The 13,932-nt window shown below is 49.3% G+C and overlaps 1 protein-coding gene and 1 pseudogene across 3 annotated transcripts in view; both read left to right on the plus strand.

Annotated features, from left to right (window-relative positions):
* Ankrd37-ps1 (ankyrin repeat domain 37, pseudogene 1) lies at positions 1-929 on the plus strand (annotated as a pseudogene).
* A 1,325-nt stretch (positions 930-2,254) lies between these two features.
* Positions 2,255-13,932, plus strand: part of Itgal (integrin subunit alpha L) — a 37,805-nt gene continuing 26,127 nt past the window's right edge. The window contains exons 1-11 of one of the 3 annotated variants that reach the window (XM_006230269.5): positions 2,255-2,637; positions 3,635-3,734; positions 5,505-5,596; positions 5,705-5,772; positions 7,105-7,222; positions 7,338-7,468; positions 8,317-8,465; positions 11,377-11,509; positions 11,638-11,788; positions 13,072-13,145; positions 13,229-13,361. In XM_006230269.5, the coding sequence (XP_006230331.1) occupies positions 2,583-2,637; positions 3,635-3,734; positions 5,505-5,596; positions 5,705-5,772; positions 7,105-7,222; positions 7,338-7,468; positions 8,317-8,465; positions 11,377-11,509; positions 11,638-11,788; positions 13,072-13,145; positions 13,229-13,361 (1,204 nt within the window). In that variant the 5' untranslated portion in view covers positions 2,255-2,582. 3 annotated transcript variants of the gene reach the window in all.

The following is a 13,932-nucleotide window of genomic DNA, read 5'->3' on the forward strand; positions in this document are numbered from 1 at the left end:
AACAGAGCAATAATTTATCAGTTTGATGCCTGCACTGTGGGAAAATATTGTTATTTTTAATTTTGAAAAATTATTTATAAAACGTTGATTTTTTAAAAAAAAGTTAGCTGGTGAGGCCACTGCAGGGCTGAGAAAGAACTGGGAGGTGGGGACGCTCCCAGGCTGCGGAGTAGCTGGGAAGGGCCATCCCCCTACAAGTCTCATTGAAATTCTCCTGAACTGGGGCAGTCCCATGCACTCTTTACCCGACAGTGTCTCTCTGAACTCCCTGGGACACTTGCCATCTGCTTTAAGGGGGCGATGCTGTTGCTTAGTTGCAACTTGGAGGAGGATGGCCTTGAGAATTTGCTGGAGACAGGAGCATCAGTCAGGGCACACCCCACCCCCTCCACCTCCCCACCCCCGGATCCCAGGAGCAGTCACCTGTTCACCTAGCTGCAGGTGGCAGGCTTGCGTGCTTTCTTCTCTGGCAGTGCAAACAGGCTCTGACCTCAACCAACTGGGTGCGTTGGGACAAACTCCACTCCACAAGGCAGCAAAAGTCGGAAGCCTAGAATGCCTTAGCCTCCTGGTGGCCAATGAGGTCCAGACTGACGGATGTAATAAGAATGGGCAAATGGCTGAAGATCTTGCTTGGTCATGTGGCTTGCCAGGTTTCTAACAAAGATCAAATGTGTGCAGACAGCAAAATCATCAAGTGAGCAACCAGAGGGTGACCTCCATGCTCCCTCCAGCTCCCTCCAGCTCCCTCCATGCTCCCTCCATGCTCCCTCCATGCTCCCTCCATGCTCCCTCCAGCTCCCTCCAGCTCCCTCCATGCTCCCTCCATGCTCCCTCCATGCTCCCTCCAGCTCCCTCCAGCTCCTGTGCTGAGACAGAAGTGGAGTTTCAGAACTGTGGAGAGCAGAGTGTTGAAGAGAAAGTGTTGATGATGTCTTGGGCAAGAGGAGAGAAGAGGCTTGAAGACGGGATTCACTTCAGACAGATCTACAAGCCATTGCTTTGGCTTAACACATGGCTAAACTCTTGAGGAGGAAAGCTTTCTTCCAAGCGAAGGGAACATTCATCCATACATGAATTTACATGACTACGATATTTTGGATGTGCATGTTTTGTTATTTAACTCATCAAAAGAATATTCAAGGAAAAAAATTACTGTGTGTACGATGGGTGGGGCACATGTGGAGGACAGAAGACAACTTTGACCTTTGACCTTTATGTGGGTTCTGTGAGTGGAGTTTGGACTGTCAGGCTAACACCTCAAATCTTTTTATCCACTGAGCCATCTCATGGGCCCAGTAATTTTTTTAAAGAAAAGAAATAAAGAAAATAAGAAAAAAAAAAGCCCCAAAGTTGTTGGTTTTTTAAAAAGATTTATTTATTTTATATATGAATACACTGTCATTCTCTTCAGACACACCAGAAGAGGGCATCAGATCCCATTACAGATGTTGTGAGCCACCATGTGGTTGCTGGGAATTGAACTCAGGACCTCTGGAAGAGCAGTCAGTGCTCTTAACCGCTGAGCCATCCTCCAGCCCCAAAGTTGTCTTTTTAGAGTCATTGTTGTCTTTGTGTCCTGAGTTCTTTAGAGATATTCTTGAGCGCATCTGTATCATTGTGTATGCAATTTACAAATATTTCTCCCATTCTAAGGATTTTACTTCAGTTTTTAAGAAACAAAATTAGTCAAAAGTTGGTGGTGCTTGCACACCTGTAATCCCAGAGGCAGGCAGATCTCAGATCTCTGAGTTCCAGGCTAGTCTGGTCTACAGAGTGAGTTCCCAACACAGGGAAACCCTGTCTCAAAAAAAAAAATGCAAAAGAAGAAAAAGAAGGAGGAGGAGAAGGAGGAGGAGGAGAAAGAAAGAAAGAAAGAGAAGAAAAGGAAAAAGAAAAGAAACAAGATTAGCTCTGAAGCCTCTGTAGCTTGTTCCAGCCTCTATCTTTCCTGCATCCTTTGTCACCCACGTTCTTCCTCTGTGGTTCAAGCAGTGATGCTTTAGGGAGGTTTCCAGAGCAGCCCTCTATCTGGTTTGTCTCTTTTGTTTTAGATTATAATATAATTACAGCATTACTCCTCTCCCCCCTCAGACCCCCTGCTCTCCCTCCCCTCCCCCTCAGATCCCCTGCTCTCCCTCCCCCCCCCAGACCCCTGCTCTCCCTCCCCCACCCCAGACCCCTGCTCTCCCTCCCTTCCTCGCCCCCCCTCTTTTATCAGGCTTTGAAGAGTCTTCCGGGGCCTGGTGTGAGAGCGGAGGTTGCCTAGCTGAAGTGGCAGTAATTTAGCCACCTCGCTGTCTGCTCTTGGATGATGTGAAAATGCAAGTAGGCACAGGAAGTGTATCTAACCTGCTTATACTTCCTCTCTGAACAGAGAGGTTTCACAAGCGGGACAGGAGCACACCACTCCCTCCACCCCCACCCAGTGTCATCAGCCTGTCGGCCCTGAGAAAGTTCTACTGGAAGGGGCCCCATGCAAGAGGCACCACCATTTCCCTCTTCCTCCGGGTCTAGGTTGCCAGCAAATCTCAAGAGCTCTCTAAGATCCAGTCTGGACCATAGGTCCCTCCTAGGCGCAGATGAGTTTCCGGATCCCTGGCCCCAGACTTCTGCTATTGGGGCTCCAGCTGTTTGGTAGGAAATCCGGGAGGGATGGGAAAAGGGATGTTGTCTGTGACAGGGGAAACCAGAAGGCTCTGTGGAGCTGAAAAGACAAGGAGCTACTCCAAGGGGCGGATGGTGTAGGTGATGTGGGACCCAGGAATCCCCGGAGAGAGAGGTGGGAACTCACGAAGACTTGAAGCATGATATCGAAGAGCGTGGAAGGAAGAGTGGGTGGGAGGCAGAGTGGGCCTTCAAGGGTTTAGATAGATGGTTGGAGGGACCCAGCATGGAAGGAGAAGGCTGGGTCAGGTTACTACTCCACCTCTGTTGTATTTCCTCTCCTTGGAGTTTTGGGCAAGGGTTTTCCCCTTTGGAGACCTGCCCTCCCTTTACCTGAAGGAAGGTGAAGAGGGTATCCTCATCTCTGACATCCAGGACACAAGGCACTAAGTCTTTCTGTAAGGAAAGTTGGGCCAGAAAAGGACACTCTAGCCGCCTGAGATGGGGAAGGGGGAGGGTGTTGGATTCTAAAAGTTTAGGAGATACCTGTGTTTGGTGGGTAGAGTTGGGGAACTTAAGATCAGTCACTTGCTGGGTTCAAGGTATGGTGATTCCGTGAGACTGATCATTGGGTTTCTCAGGTGCTGGGTGGTAAGGTCCCCAGAGAAACTCCTTGTGTGGAGCAGCCATGGGGCCTCAGGGCAGACTCTTTTGGTCCCTGCTTGGGAACTTGGTCATTCTCTTCCTGGAGGCTCCTCCCCTGGCTTTTTTCTCATGGGTCTCCACCTTCTTACCCTTCCTTCTTTCCCAATAGGTCCATGGGGAAGTTTAGTACTCAGGGTCTGGGAGGAGTTGCCCCGGGAGACAGACTGTGTGGTATCCTGTTCTCCAGTCCAGAAAGTCCTGGCGCCATCCATCTCTGCTTGGGGCTCAGAGCCTGAGTGGGTTTGAAGGAGCTGGCCTCGGGGGCAGCACTGGTCTGTGGGCTTCCAGGTAGGAAGCCGCTGATCGCGTTTGCTTCCCACAGTGAATGCCTGGAGCTACAACCTGGACACGCGGCATGCGCAGAGCTTCTTGACACAAGCTGGAAGACATTTTGGGTACCAGGTCTTGCAGTTTGGAGATGGGTGAGATGTTATTCCTTCAACTACCCTCCAGCAGCAGAGTGCGCAGGGCCCCACATCTGCCTAGGGCCGCTCAGTTGGGGTGGGGATTGTCCCATGTCAGGGGTTGGCCTCCGTTCTGCTGCGAGTGCCTGCTAGGTGGAATCTTTGACACAGTAGCAAGGCTCTCTAGTACCACAGAGCGAGGGTGATGGGTAATATGCCCCAGGAGTATCTGAGGGCCATCTCCCTTCTGCATCCTAATTCATAGCCTAGCTAAGCACACAGTGGGGCAGACTTGGGCATCGATGGCTTTGTCGTTGTTGTTGGTGGTGCCGTTAGGCAGGTTCTCCATCGAGCTGCATCAAGGTTCGCTGTCTTTGTTTCCAGACAGGGTCTCTGCAGAGCAGGTTGCTCCACGTTTGCTGTAGCTGAGCACAGCCTTGAACTTCTGACCCCCGATCCTCTACCTCGGGGGTGCTGGGACCTCAGGCAGAGGCCACCAGACCTGGTTTCTCTTTTAATTTTATTTTGAGAGAGGGTCTTATTAAATCCCCACAGCTAGCTTGGGGCTACTGTCCTCCTGCTTCTGTCTGTCTCTGAGTAGCAGAGGTGACAGGCCCATGTCACCACACCTAGTCACAAACAGCTTTTGAATTGATGATTAAGTGAAGGAAGTTCTAAGGTGCCCATCTGACAGACGCTCTTTGGGCCTTGAATTTTCTAGAGCACAAATGAGAAGAAGCCTTAACTTCTAGAATTATGCTATTTGGCTACTAGGAAAGAAGGGGTACCGGGGAGCTCTCCTGAAGAGTAAGAACTGCCCTGCCTTGGCAGTGAGTTTCTAGCACACAGTTGTTATTGTTGTTGGGCTTCGTGTGTGTGCGTGAGTGCTACTGTGCACACACGCAAGTTAGGACAAACTTCTGGAGTCTGTTCTCTCCTCCTACTGCTTAGGAGAGCAAATCAGACTCAGGCTCTCAAGCTTGTTAAGTGAGCACTTTTGCCCACTAAGCTGTTACAACAGGCCTTGCATCACTGTGAAGGGCCTGTTAAGATACAGGGCTGGGTGATAGATGTGGGTCTATTTGTATTCTTCTGCAAGCAGACATCAATTCTACCGGATACCATTTGTTGAAGATGCTTTCTTTTTTCCACTGTATGGTTTTGGGCCTCAGTGGGTTCTAGAAGATGCACTTAGGCCTACAGTGACTGGATATTCCAGGGTGGGGTGGTACCCAAGGGGGTCTTCCCCTTCTCTGAGGTGAAAGGGAGGGGATAATGAGGGAAAGGATTTTAAGGATGAGACTTGGAGGAGAAGAGGAATGGGGATGGGGGCACCATAGGGATATAAAATGAATTTTAAAGAAAAGATATATAGCCAGGCAGGGTGTGCACACCTTTAGTTCCAGCACTCGGGAGGCAGAGGCAGGCAAATATCTGAGTTTGAAGCCAGCCTGGTCTACAGAGTGAGTTCTAGAGCAGCTAGGGCTACACAGAAGAATCCAGTCTCAAGAAGAAGAAGAAGAAGAAGAAGAAAAAGGATTGTGGTGCTCAATTTTAATCCCAGCACTTGGAAAAGAGAAGAGAGTAGGATTTGTCTGTGAGTCGGAGGCCAGTCTGGTCTACGTAGCAAGTTCTAGGACAGCGAAGGCTACCTTTATCGTGAGACCCTGTCTCAAAAAAGGGGGAAAAAGAAAGAAAAGAAGAAGGAATGGATTGGGAATAGGAGAAGAGGGACTGGGTAGGCAAAGGCCTGGGCAACTTCATTTCACACGTGAGATTCCCCATCAGGGTTGTCGTGGGAGCTCCAGGAGAGGGGAACAGCACAGGAAGCCTCTATCACTGTCACCCAAGCAGCGGCTCCTGCCAGCCAGTCCACCTAGGTGAGTAAGGAGGGAAGGCGAGGGGAAGTGGGCTCCTAGGAAACCCGAGGCTGACCCCAACACACTCACTACCCGAGTCCTCCCGTACTGCCTTTCCCATGCCTACAGGTTCTAACCATACCTCCAAATACTTGGGAATGACCATGGTGACAGATGCTGCCAAGGGAAGCCTTTTGGTAAGAATTTTGTATGATGGCCTCAGAGTCTGTGGAGCTGAATGCTAGAGAAGAGATTGTTAAAGGGGCTGGGAGGAGGAGCCAGACGCTGAGGTGTAGACCTGCAATCCCAGCACAGGGATAACGGAGACAGCCCGGGCTGCAGAGTTACAAACCAGCCTGGGCTGTATAATGAGTCCCTGTGTCAGAAAGAAAAAGAAAGAAAAGTCCGACACACTGTTGGTAGCATCCGAGAGTTGACTGAACTGCTGCTTACTGAGAACGGACAAGGATCTAGAGTCTTTTCTCACGTAGTCTGGACATACATAACTGATACACAGCGGAGGTTGGCCTTGAACTACTGACGTCTCCACTTTTTTTTTTTTTTTTTTTTTTTTGGTTCTTTTTTTCGGAGCTGGGGACCGAACCCAGGGCCTTGCGCTTCCTAGGCAAGCGCTCTACCACTGAGCTAAATCCCCAACCCCGACGTCTCCACTTCTAACCGAGCTGTATACAGGCTGCTTATGTTTATTTTTAATTTCTAATAGTTGCCTTTGTTTTTCTGAGACAAGGTTTCTCTGTGCAGCCCTGGCTGTCTTGGAACTCACTCTCTATAGACCAGGCTGGCCTCCAACTCAGAGATCCACCTCCCTCTGCCTCCCGAGTGCTGGGATTGAAGGCATGTGCTACCACTGCCTGGCTGGTTGGTTTTTTGTTTGTTTGTTTTTGTTTTTAACTGAAACAGGGTCTTGTTGTATAGTCCAGGCTGACCTGGAACTTGCTGTTCTCTTGCTTCAGCCTCCCCAGTGCTGGGGTCACAGGCATGTGTCTCTATGCCTCGTGGGATGCAGTGTTTAATTGTAACTTGTTTACTTGTCTACTATTACAGATCAGGCATTGTGCTAGGTTCCATGGGGGTAAGGCTGTAAGATACAAAGATGTAGAAAGGACAAAAGCCCTGTCTATAAGCTGCTGTCTGGCAGAACAGAGTTGTCATAAATGCAAAGAGTGGTGCTGTCCAATCTGGAAAAGTGAGGTTTGGTTTGGTGAATGCAGGATGTGTGGTTGGGAGGGGCAAGTCCTAAAAATGTGGGTCGATGCCCTGCTGAATACAGAACACACGGTGGACTATGAAGGTTAGATGCTGTCCTGTGGATGTGAGGCGTTCATTATTACAGAACGTTGGCTAGAGATGTGGAGACCGTTAGAGCCGGGGGAAAGATGCTCTTTGGTTTGAAGACCCTTTGGAAGTGAGGGAGGGGACAGGGCTCTGGAAGCTCCTGTTCTCTGCTGACAATGCATGGAAGGCACAAAGCACAAGGAAGCCCACTTTTCCCTCCTTGCTGCCTTCAGGCCTGTGATCCTGGACTGTCTCGGACCTGTGATCAGAACCCCTACCTCAGTGGGCTGTGCTACTTATTTTCCCAGAGCCTGGGGAAACCTATATTACAAAATCGTCCTGCTTATCAGGGTAAGGAATTGGGGACTCAGTGGTAAAATTACCTTTGAGAAGCTGGCTTCCACAGGAACCAGCCCAGCAGGCTAAGCTTTTATCAGTCAGCCCTGTTTGCATGTGGTCTCTGCAGAATGTATGAAGGGCAATGTCGACCTAGTGTTTCTGTTCGATGGCTCACAGAGCTTGGATAAAAAGGACTTTGAAAAAATCGTGGACTTCATGAAGGATGTGATGAGGAAACTCAGCAACACTTCCTACCAGGTACCATGTTTATCCACACCATGCATCCCAGGACCCGTGTTTACCCACACCATGCATACCAAGACCCGTGTTTACCCACACCATGCATACCAGGTACCCATGTTTACCCACACCATGCATACCAGGACCCTAGTTGCAGACCCAAGATGCCCAGCTGAATTGACTAGCGCCATTAGGTGTATTGTGAGGTGCGTCTTCAGAAAGCGTGGGCATGGTTGCGCCCATAACTCTGGCAGCATCAAGAGCTAGGAGTTGAGAGTGGCCCAGTTCTCTGGAGTTGTTTCTATGTCTGTCTCCATCCTTCTATCTCTGCTCTCTTTGTAGATGGGCTCCATCTCCTCTTTAGATTTCCTGGGTAGAAAACTAAATTTGAATGATAAAGTTCCAAAAGGGCACTTTAACTGTCTCCTTCTACAGAGCCCCAGTTCTAAAGTGGTTCTGGCTGGCCCAGCATCAGTGGGGTCGAGATAATGCTGTCCAGTGTAGGGGGTTTTCTTCACAGACATGGTTACTGGGAGCTATCCCTACTGGGGAGTTAAATGGGCCTAGAGACCAAGAGCCCAGCACACATCTCGAGGTAAGAAAGCAGAGGTTTCTTTACTCTTGTTTCTACACCTGATTATACTCATCTTAATTTTTCTGAAGAATGACTTGAGGCAGGGAAGTGAAGCTGGGTTACTTAGGGTCTGCTGAAGAAGCAGAGACTGGGATTGGGAAGTTGTCTGAATGGGCTGTGCTTGCCCAACAATCACAAGGCCCTGACTTCCACAGCTGTGGGGAAGCAGAGACTGGAGCAGACAATGAGAAGGAACCTGTAACCCTGCACCATGTCTGTCTGTCTTTCCTAGTTTGCTGCTGTTCAGTTTTCCACAGAGTGCAAAACAGAATTTACTTTCTTGGACTACATCAAGCTAAACAAGAATCCTGATGTTCTGCTAGGCAACGTGACGCCCATGTTCTTGCTGACCAATACCTTCCGTGCCATCAACTACGTGGTGTAAGTCCCCCTTTGAGGAAAGACATGCCAGTGTCTTGGCATTTGTTCTATGTGAGCTGGCTCTTCCAGCGGTGGAAGACAGGAAGTCAGTGGGCAGGTGCAGAGTGTGGCAGTTGATTGTACAAAGTCAAGTGGAGAGCAGCCTGTGGTGGGCCCACGCCTTAATCGCAGCCTGGGGAGGCTTCTGAAGGAGGATTTTGAGTTTTATAGGTTGAGGCCAGCCTGGGCTACATAGTAAGACCCTGTCACCCGAAAATTAGGGGGTTGGAATGATGGCTTAGCAGTTAAAAGGACTCGGAGTTCGGATCCCAATATTCATGTAACTAACCGAGTGTCCAGGACACATTTGCAACCCCAGTTTTGAAAGAGATAGAACCAGGAGGATCACCCGGGGCTTGCTGGTTTACAGTCTAGGTAAGAACACATGAGCCCTGGGTTCAAGGAGATCCCACGGTTAAATACACAGAGAGCAACAGTGGAAGACACTCTGTGTCTCCTTATGGCCTGCTCTGGAGGGCACAGGCATGTGTACACACATGCACACACACATACATCTTTAGAAAATTTCCCCAAACTTGAGCCAGGCATGAGGGTGCTTCCTCCGCATCTTCCTGCCTCAGTCTCCAAAGTGCTGGGATTGCAGGCGTGCACCGCTATACCCAGCTAGAGAGGGATTCTGCTGATAAGACTTCTCAGGTGTGAGGACCTGAGCCACACAGACTGGGAGGAAGCTTTCCATCACAAACATCTTAGACCATCAACCTGTAAAGAGACAGGTTGCTTGGGCACATAGTTTTGGCAGCATATGTATGCTGGTGAGATTAGAGTCTGGGGTCCCATGGTGCTAGGCAAACACGCTCCCACCGAGCTCCCACCCTTGACTCGGTTTTGGAAATGTCAGTCCACGATCTCCCAGGCTCTACTGCTGTAGACTGTTGTGGTCCATCATGGCAGGAGGGTATGGCGGAGGTGACCCAGAAGTCAAGGAAAGAAAGAGGAAGGAGGCAGGGTCCTGCTATCCCCCGTCAGTGACTTCAAGATCTTTCATTTAGTTCCAGTTCCTGAAAGTCCCACCAGCTGCTGACAGTACCACTTAGGAGATCAAGCCTTGGAGGGACAATTACGAGCCAACTTTAGTAGATTTGGAATGTTCAAGGAGAGCCAGATTGGAGGCAGAGAGGCAGAGAGGCAGAGAGCCAGAGAGCCAGAGAGACAGAGACAGAGGCAGAGCCAGAGCCAGAGAGCCAGAGCCAGAGGCAGAGGCAGAGTCAGAGAGGCAGAGGCAGAGGCAGAGAGGCAGAGAGGCAGAGGCAGAGAGTCAGAGAGTCAGAGAGATAGAGAGATAGAGAGATAGAGAGATAGAGGGGCAGGGGCAGGGGCAGGGGCAGGGGCAGGGGCAGGGGCAGGGGCAGGGGCAGGGGCAGGGGCAGGGGCAGGGGCAGGGGCAGAGGCAGAGGAAGATTGCTGCAAGTTTCAGACAGCTTGAAATACATATGGAGTTAGCTCAGCTCGAGGTACACAGGGAGTTCAGTTAGCTAGACCTCCATAGAGCAACCCTGTATTGCTTTTGTAGAGGGCAGAAGTTTTGATCCCATCACCCATACTGGGCATCCCATAACTCCCACTCCAGGGGATCTACGCCTTCTTTCTGCCCCTGCAGGCACCTGTACTTGTGTGCACATTCTCCCAAAGACCCATGTGAATACACAGAGTTAAACTTAAAAAAAAAAACCCAAAATCTTGAAGAAAGAAAAGGGAACCAGGCCAACTCTGTGGCTGGGGAGACTGAAGGAGAGGCGACACAGCAGAAGATGTGGTCAGAGGCATGGTGTAGGAGTTCAGATAAGCGAGAACTGAGAGTCTTTACTGAGGTCTTGGCTTCCCCAGGATAAGTCATAGGGAGTTCTGAGCAGAGCAACAATGGTCTGATGTATGCTTATTTGTGTTTTGCCTTTTTTTTTTTAGATATAGTCTTATTCTTTTAGCTCAGGCTAGCCCCTAACTCACAATCCTCCTGCTTTAGCTTTCCAAGTCCTGGGATCAAAGGCATTTATACCTTTGCGCCCAAATCTGACTCATGCTCTTAAGAAGATTCTTGGGTTGGGTATCGTGGCACACACTGGCGCTCTGGAGGTGAAGCAGGTGGATCTCTGGGAGTTCAAGGCTAATCTAGTTTACATAGTGAGTTCTAGACCAGCCGGGGCTCCATAGTAAGACCTGGTCTCAAAAACAGACAAATAAAAAGAAAGAAAAAGGGCTGGAGAGATGGCTCAGCGGTTAAGAGCACTGACTGCTCTTCAGAGGTCATGAGTTCAAATCCCAGCAACCACATGGTGGCTCACAGCCATCTGTAATGAGATCTGATGCCCTCTTCTGGTGTGTCTGAAGACAGGGAGAGTGTACTTACATATAAATAAATAAATCTTAAAAAAAAAAAAGAAAGAAAGAAAAAGAGTCTTCTGCTGTAGCAGAAGACATAGTGGGGGAGGAAGAAGCAGCAGATAAGTTGCTTGCTTGGGAAAAGTGACTCCAAATGTCCATGGCCACAGAGTCTTTTTCCCCATTGGAATTTCATCTAGACAAACACCTGTATGTAGCTTTGTGGTTGCCATGTGATTAGAATGGAGGTTAAGTGAAAACCAGAGTCACCCCCACTTCAAACTTCCCCATTGCTACAAGTGGGTTCTGGAACACACCTCTGGACTACCCAGAAGAGAGTGAAGCTGCCAGTCCAGAGGGAGGGGGTGGTCAAAGGGTGAGGTGGGGGACTAGGAGAAGACCAGAAGGCTTGGATCATCTGCCTGGTAGATTGGAGAAAGGCTTTTGAGTGATTGGCTGGGCAATGAATGATGCGGTGAGCAGTGGGGCTCTGCTGGGGGAGGACTCTAACGTTCCCTTTCCTTGGACACAGGACACACGTGTTCAAAGAAGAGTCTGGTGCCAGGCCAGATGCTACCAAGGTGCTTGTCATCATTACAGACGGGGAAGCAAGTGACAATGGCAACATCGATGCAGCCCAAGACATAACCCGCTATATCATCGGGGTATGGTTCCTGGGTCTGTGTGATCTCACCCTTCTTCTGAGGCCTAAGCTCCCCCGAGGTCTTCTGACTAGTAGAAAACTGGTCAGAAATTTTGGGGTGCTGCAGCTTTCCCCTCTCCCCCTTCACAGATTGGCAAGCATTTTTCAACCACACAAAAGCAGGAGAAACTCCACATATTTGCCTCAAAACCTGTAGAGGAATTTGTCAAGATTCTGGACACATTTGAGAAGCTGAAGGATCTGTTTACTGATCTGCAGAGGAAGATTTATGCCATTGAGGGTGAGTCCCGGACCCTGGCAGCAGGTGGAGAGGAGGGACTGATAGAAGGCTCACCACACCTTCACCGACTGTAGGTGGCACATTACGGAAGATGGGCAACACGGCAGGAGCCAGGCGTGAGGAGTGCCCATAGGCACTCTTTCCTGACTTAGAATGCAAAGGGGTTTTGGACCAATCAGCAGAGAGAGGACTGATAAGGGGGACATTTCCCTAGGCAGCCTGTAGTGTGTGTTCGTAGGAGTCAGATCCATAGGGATGTCCCCTGAGCCGGGACATAGCCTCGATGCCCAACTCAGTGGAACATACACTAGGTAGACCTGGCCAAAGTCCCTGCTGCCTCTCACTTGCTGTGTGACCTCAGACAGACCTCTTTCTTCTCTGTTCACTTTGCTCTTTTCTGTTAAATGAGAATAAGGACAGGTCACGGTGGTGCATGTCTTTAGTCCCAGATCTCAGGAGGCAGAGGCAGTAGGATCTCTGTAAGTTCAAGATCAGCCTGATCTACAGAGTGAGTTCCAGAACAGACAGGACTACATAGAGAGACTCCACCACCCCTACAAAAAGATAAAAGACAATACCAGCTATTCATGGATGTAAGACTTAGCTGCTGTGTTAGTCTCTGTGGCCTTTGTAGCAAAGTACTGAAGGCCAGTTGTCCTAAAATAACCTGTCCTAGTTGCTCTCTGTTGCTGAGATACAACCCCACGGCCAAGGCTGCTTACAAACTGAAAGTTTATTTGGTCTTTGGCTCCAGAGAATAGAGTCTACTACTTCTCTCAACTGTAGAACTCTTTTTGAAAACTACAGACTATTTTATTTAATCTTTGAGGATTTCATACATATATAAAATTCTATTTTATTTTAATCCTGGCTGTCCTAGAACTCACTCTGTAGACCAGGCTGGCCTCAGACTCACAGAGATCTGCCTGACTCTGCCTCCCAAGTAGTGGGATTGAAGGTGTGTATCACTACTTCAGACTCAGCATACAGTGTATTTTAACCATTTTCCCACTCTCACCCCCTAGCTCCTTCCAGAATGTCTCCATGCCTCCTCCCAGTGTCTAGCCTCCATTAAAAAAAAAAAAGAATAGTCTGAGTCCAATTATTGCCTCCCCTATTTGCATAGGTGTGGGGCCTTCCACTGGAGTCCGACGCATGATGTACAGTGACTGACACTCAGCTTCATGCTTTCACCTTGTCCGAAGGTCAATGTTGTGCTCTTGCTCACTGCTCACACAGATATCTTCTTTCTTATCGTTCCTCGGGTGTCTCTTGTCCCTCAGGCACAAGCAAACAGGACCTGGCATCCTTTAATATGGAACTCTCCTCCAGCGGGATCAGCGCAGACCTCAGCAAGGTGTGTGGTGATGAGGGAGGGATGCTGGGGAATCTACCTGACTCAGGGTGACACTCACCCTGGTCCTCTCCTTCCCTGAGCAGGGCCATGCGGTTGTTGGAGCCGTTGGGGCTAAGGATTGGGCTGGGGGCTTTCTGGACCTGCATGAAGACCTGGAGGGTGCCACATTTGTTGGGCAGGAACCGCTGACCTCAGATGAGAGAGGAGGTTATCTGGGTGAGCACTTTGCTTTTCTGCTGTGTTCTTGTTGTTTGTTTGTTTTTCAGGTTGGAGAGGCCAGAGAGTAGCTCAGACCCATTTTCAAAATAATAGTGGAATCTCATCTTCTCTCTCTGTCTCTGTCTCTGTGTCTCTGTCTCTGTCTCTGTCTCTCTCTCTCTCTCTCTCTCTCTCTCTCTCTCTCTCTCTCTCTCTCTCCTCCCCTCAGGAGAGGAAGGTTTGAGTCTTTCCTAGTCCAGAATGACCAGGGACGCACTGCAAGCCTTTTACCTTAGCTTCCCAAATGCTAGATTACAGGTGTGAGCTTCCTCTTTTATGAGTCAAGCTGTTTTGTATTCTAGACCAGCTTATCTAGACCAAGTCACAGGGAATGTGTAGAGGTCAGAGGTCAACTTGCAAGCATTTTTTCCTCTTCCTACCATGTGCTTTCTGGGGATCAGACTCAGATCACCTACTTTGGTGGCAATGGCCTTTACCTGCTGAGCCATCTCACCAGCCCAGTTTTATTTAATTTTAAGAATTCTTTTCATCTAGACATGACAATGATGCCTCAGGCCCGTAATCTCAG

Source organism: Rattus norvegicus, chromosome 1 (genome assembly GCF_036323735.1).
Source record: "Rattus norvegicus strain BN/NHsdMcwi chromosome 1, GRCr8, whole genome shotgun sequence".
In the NCBI taxonomy this organism is placed as follows: domain Eukaryota; kingdom Metazoa; phylum Chordata; class Mammalia; order Rodentia; family Muridae; genus Rattus; species Rattus norvegicus.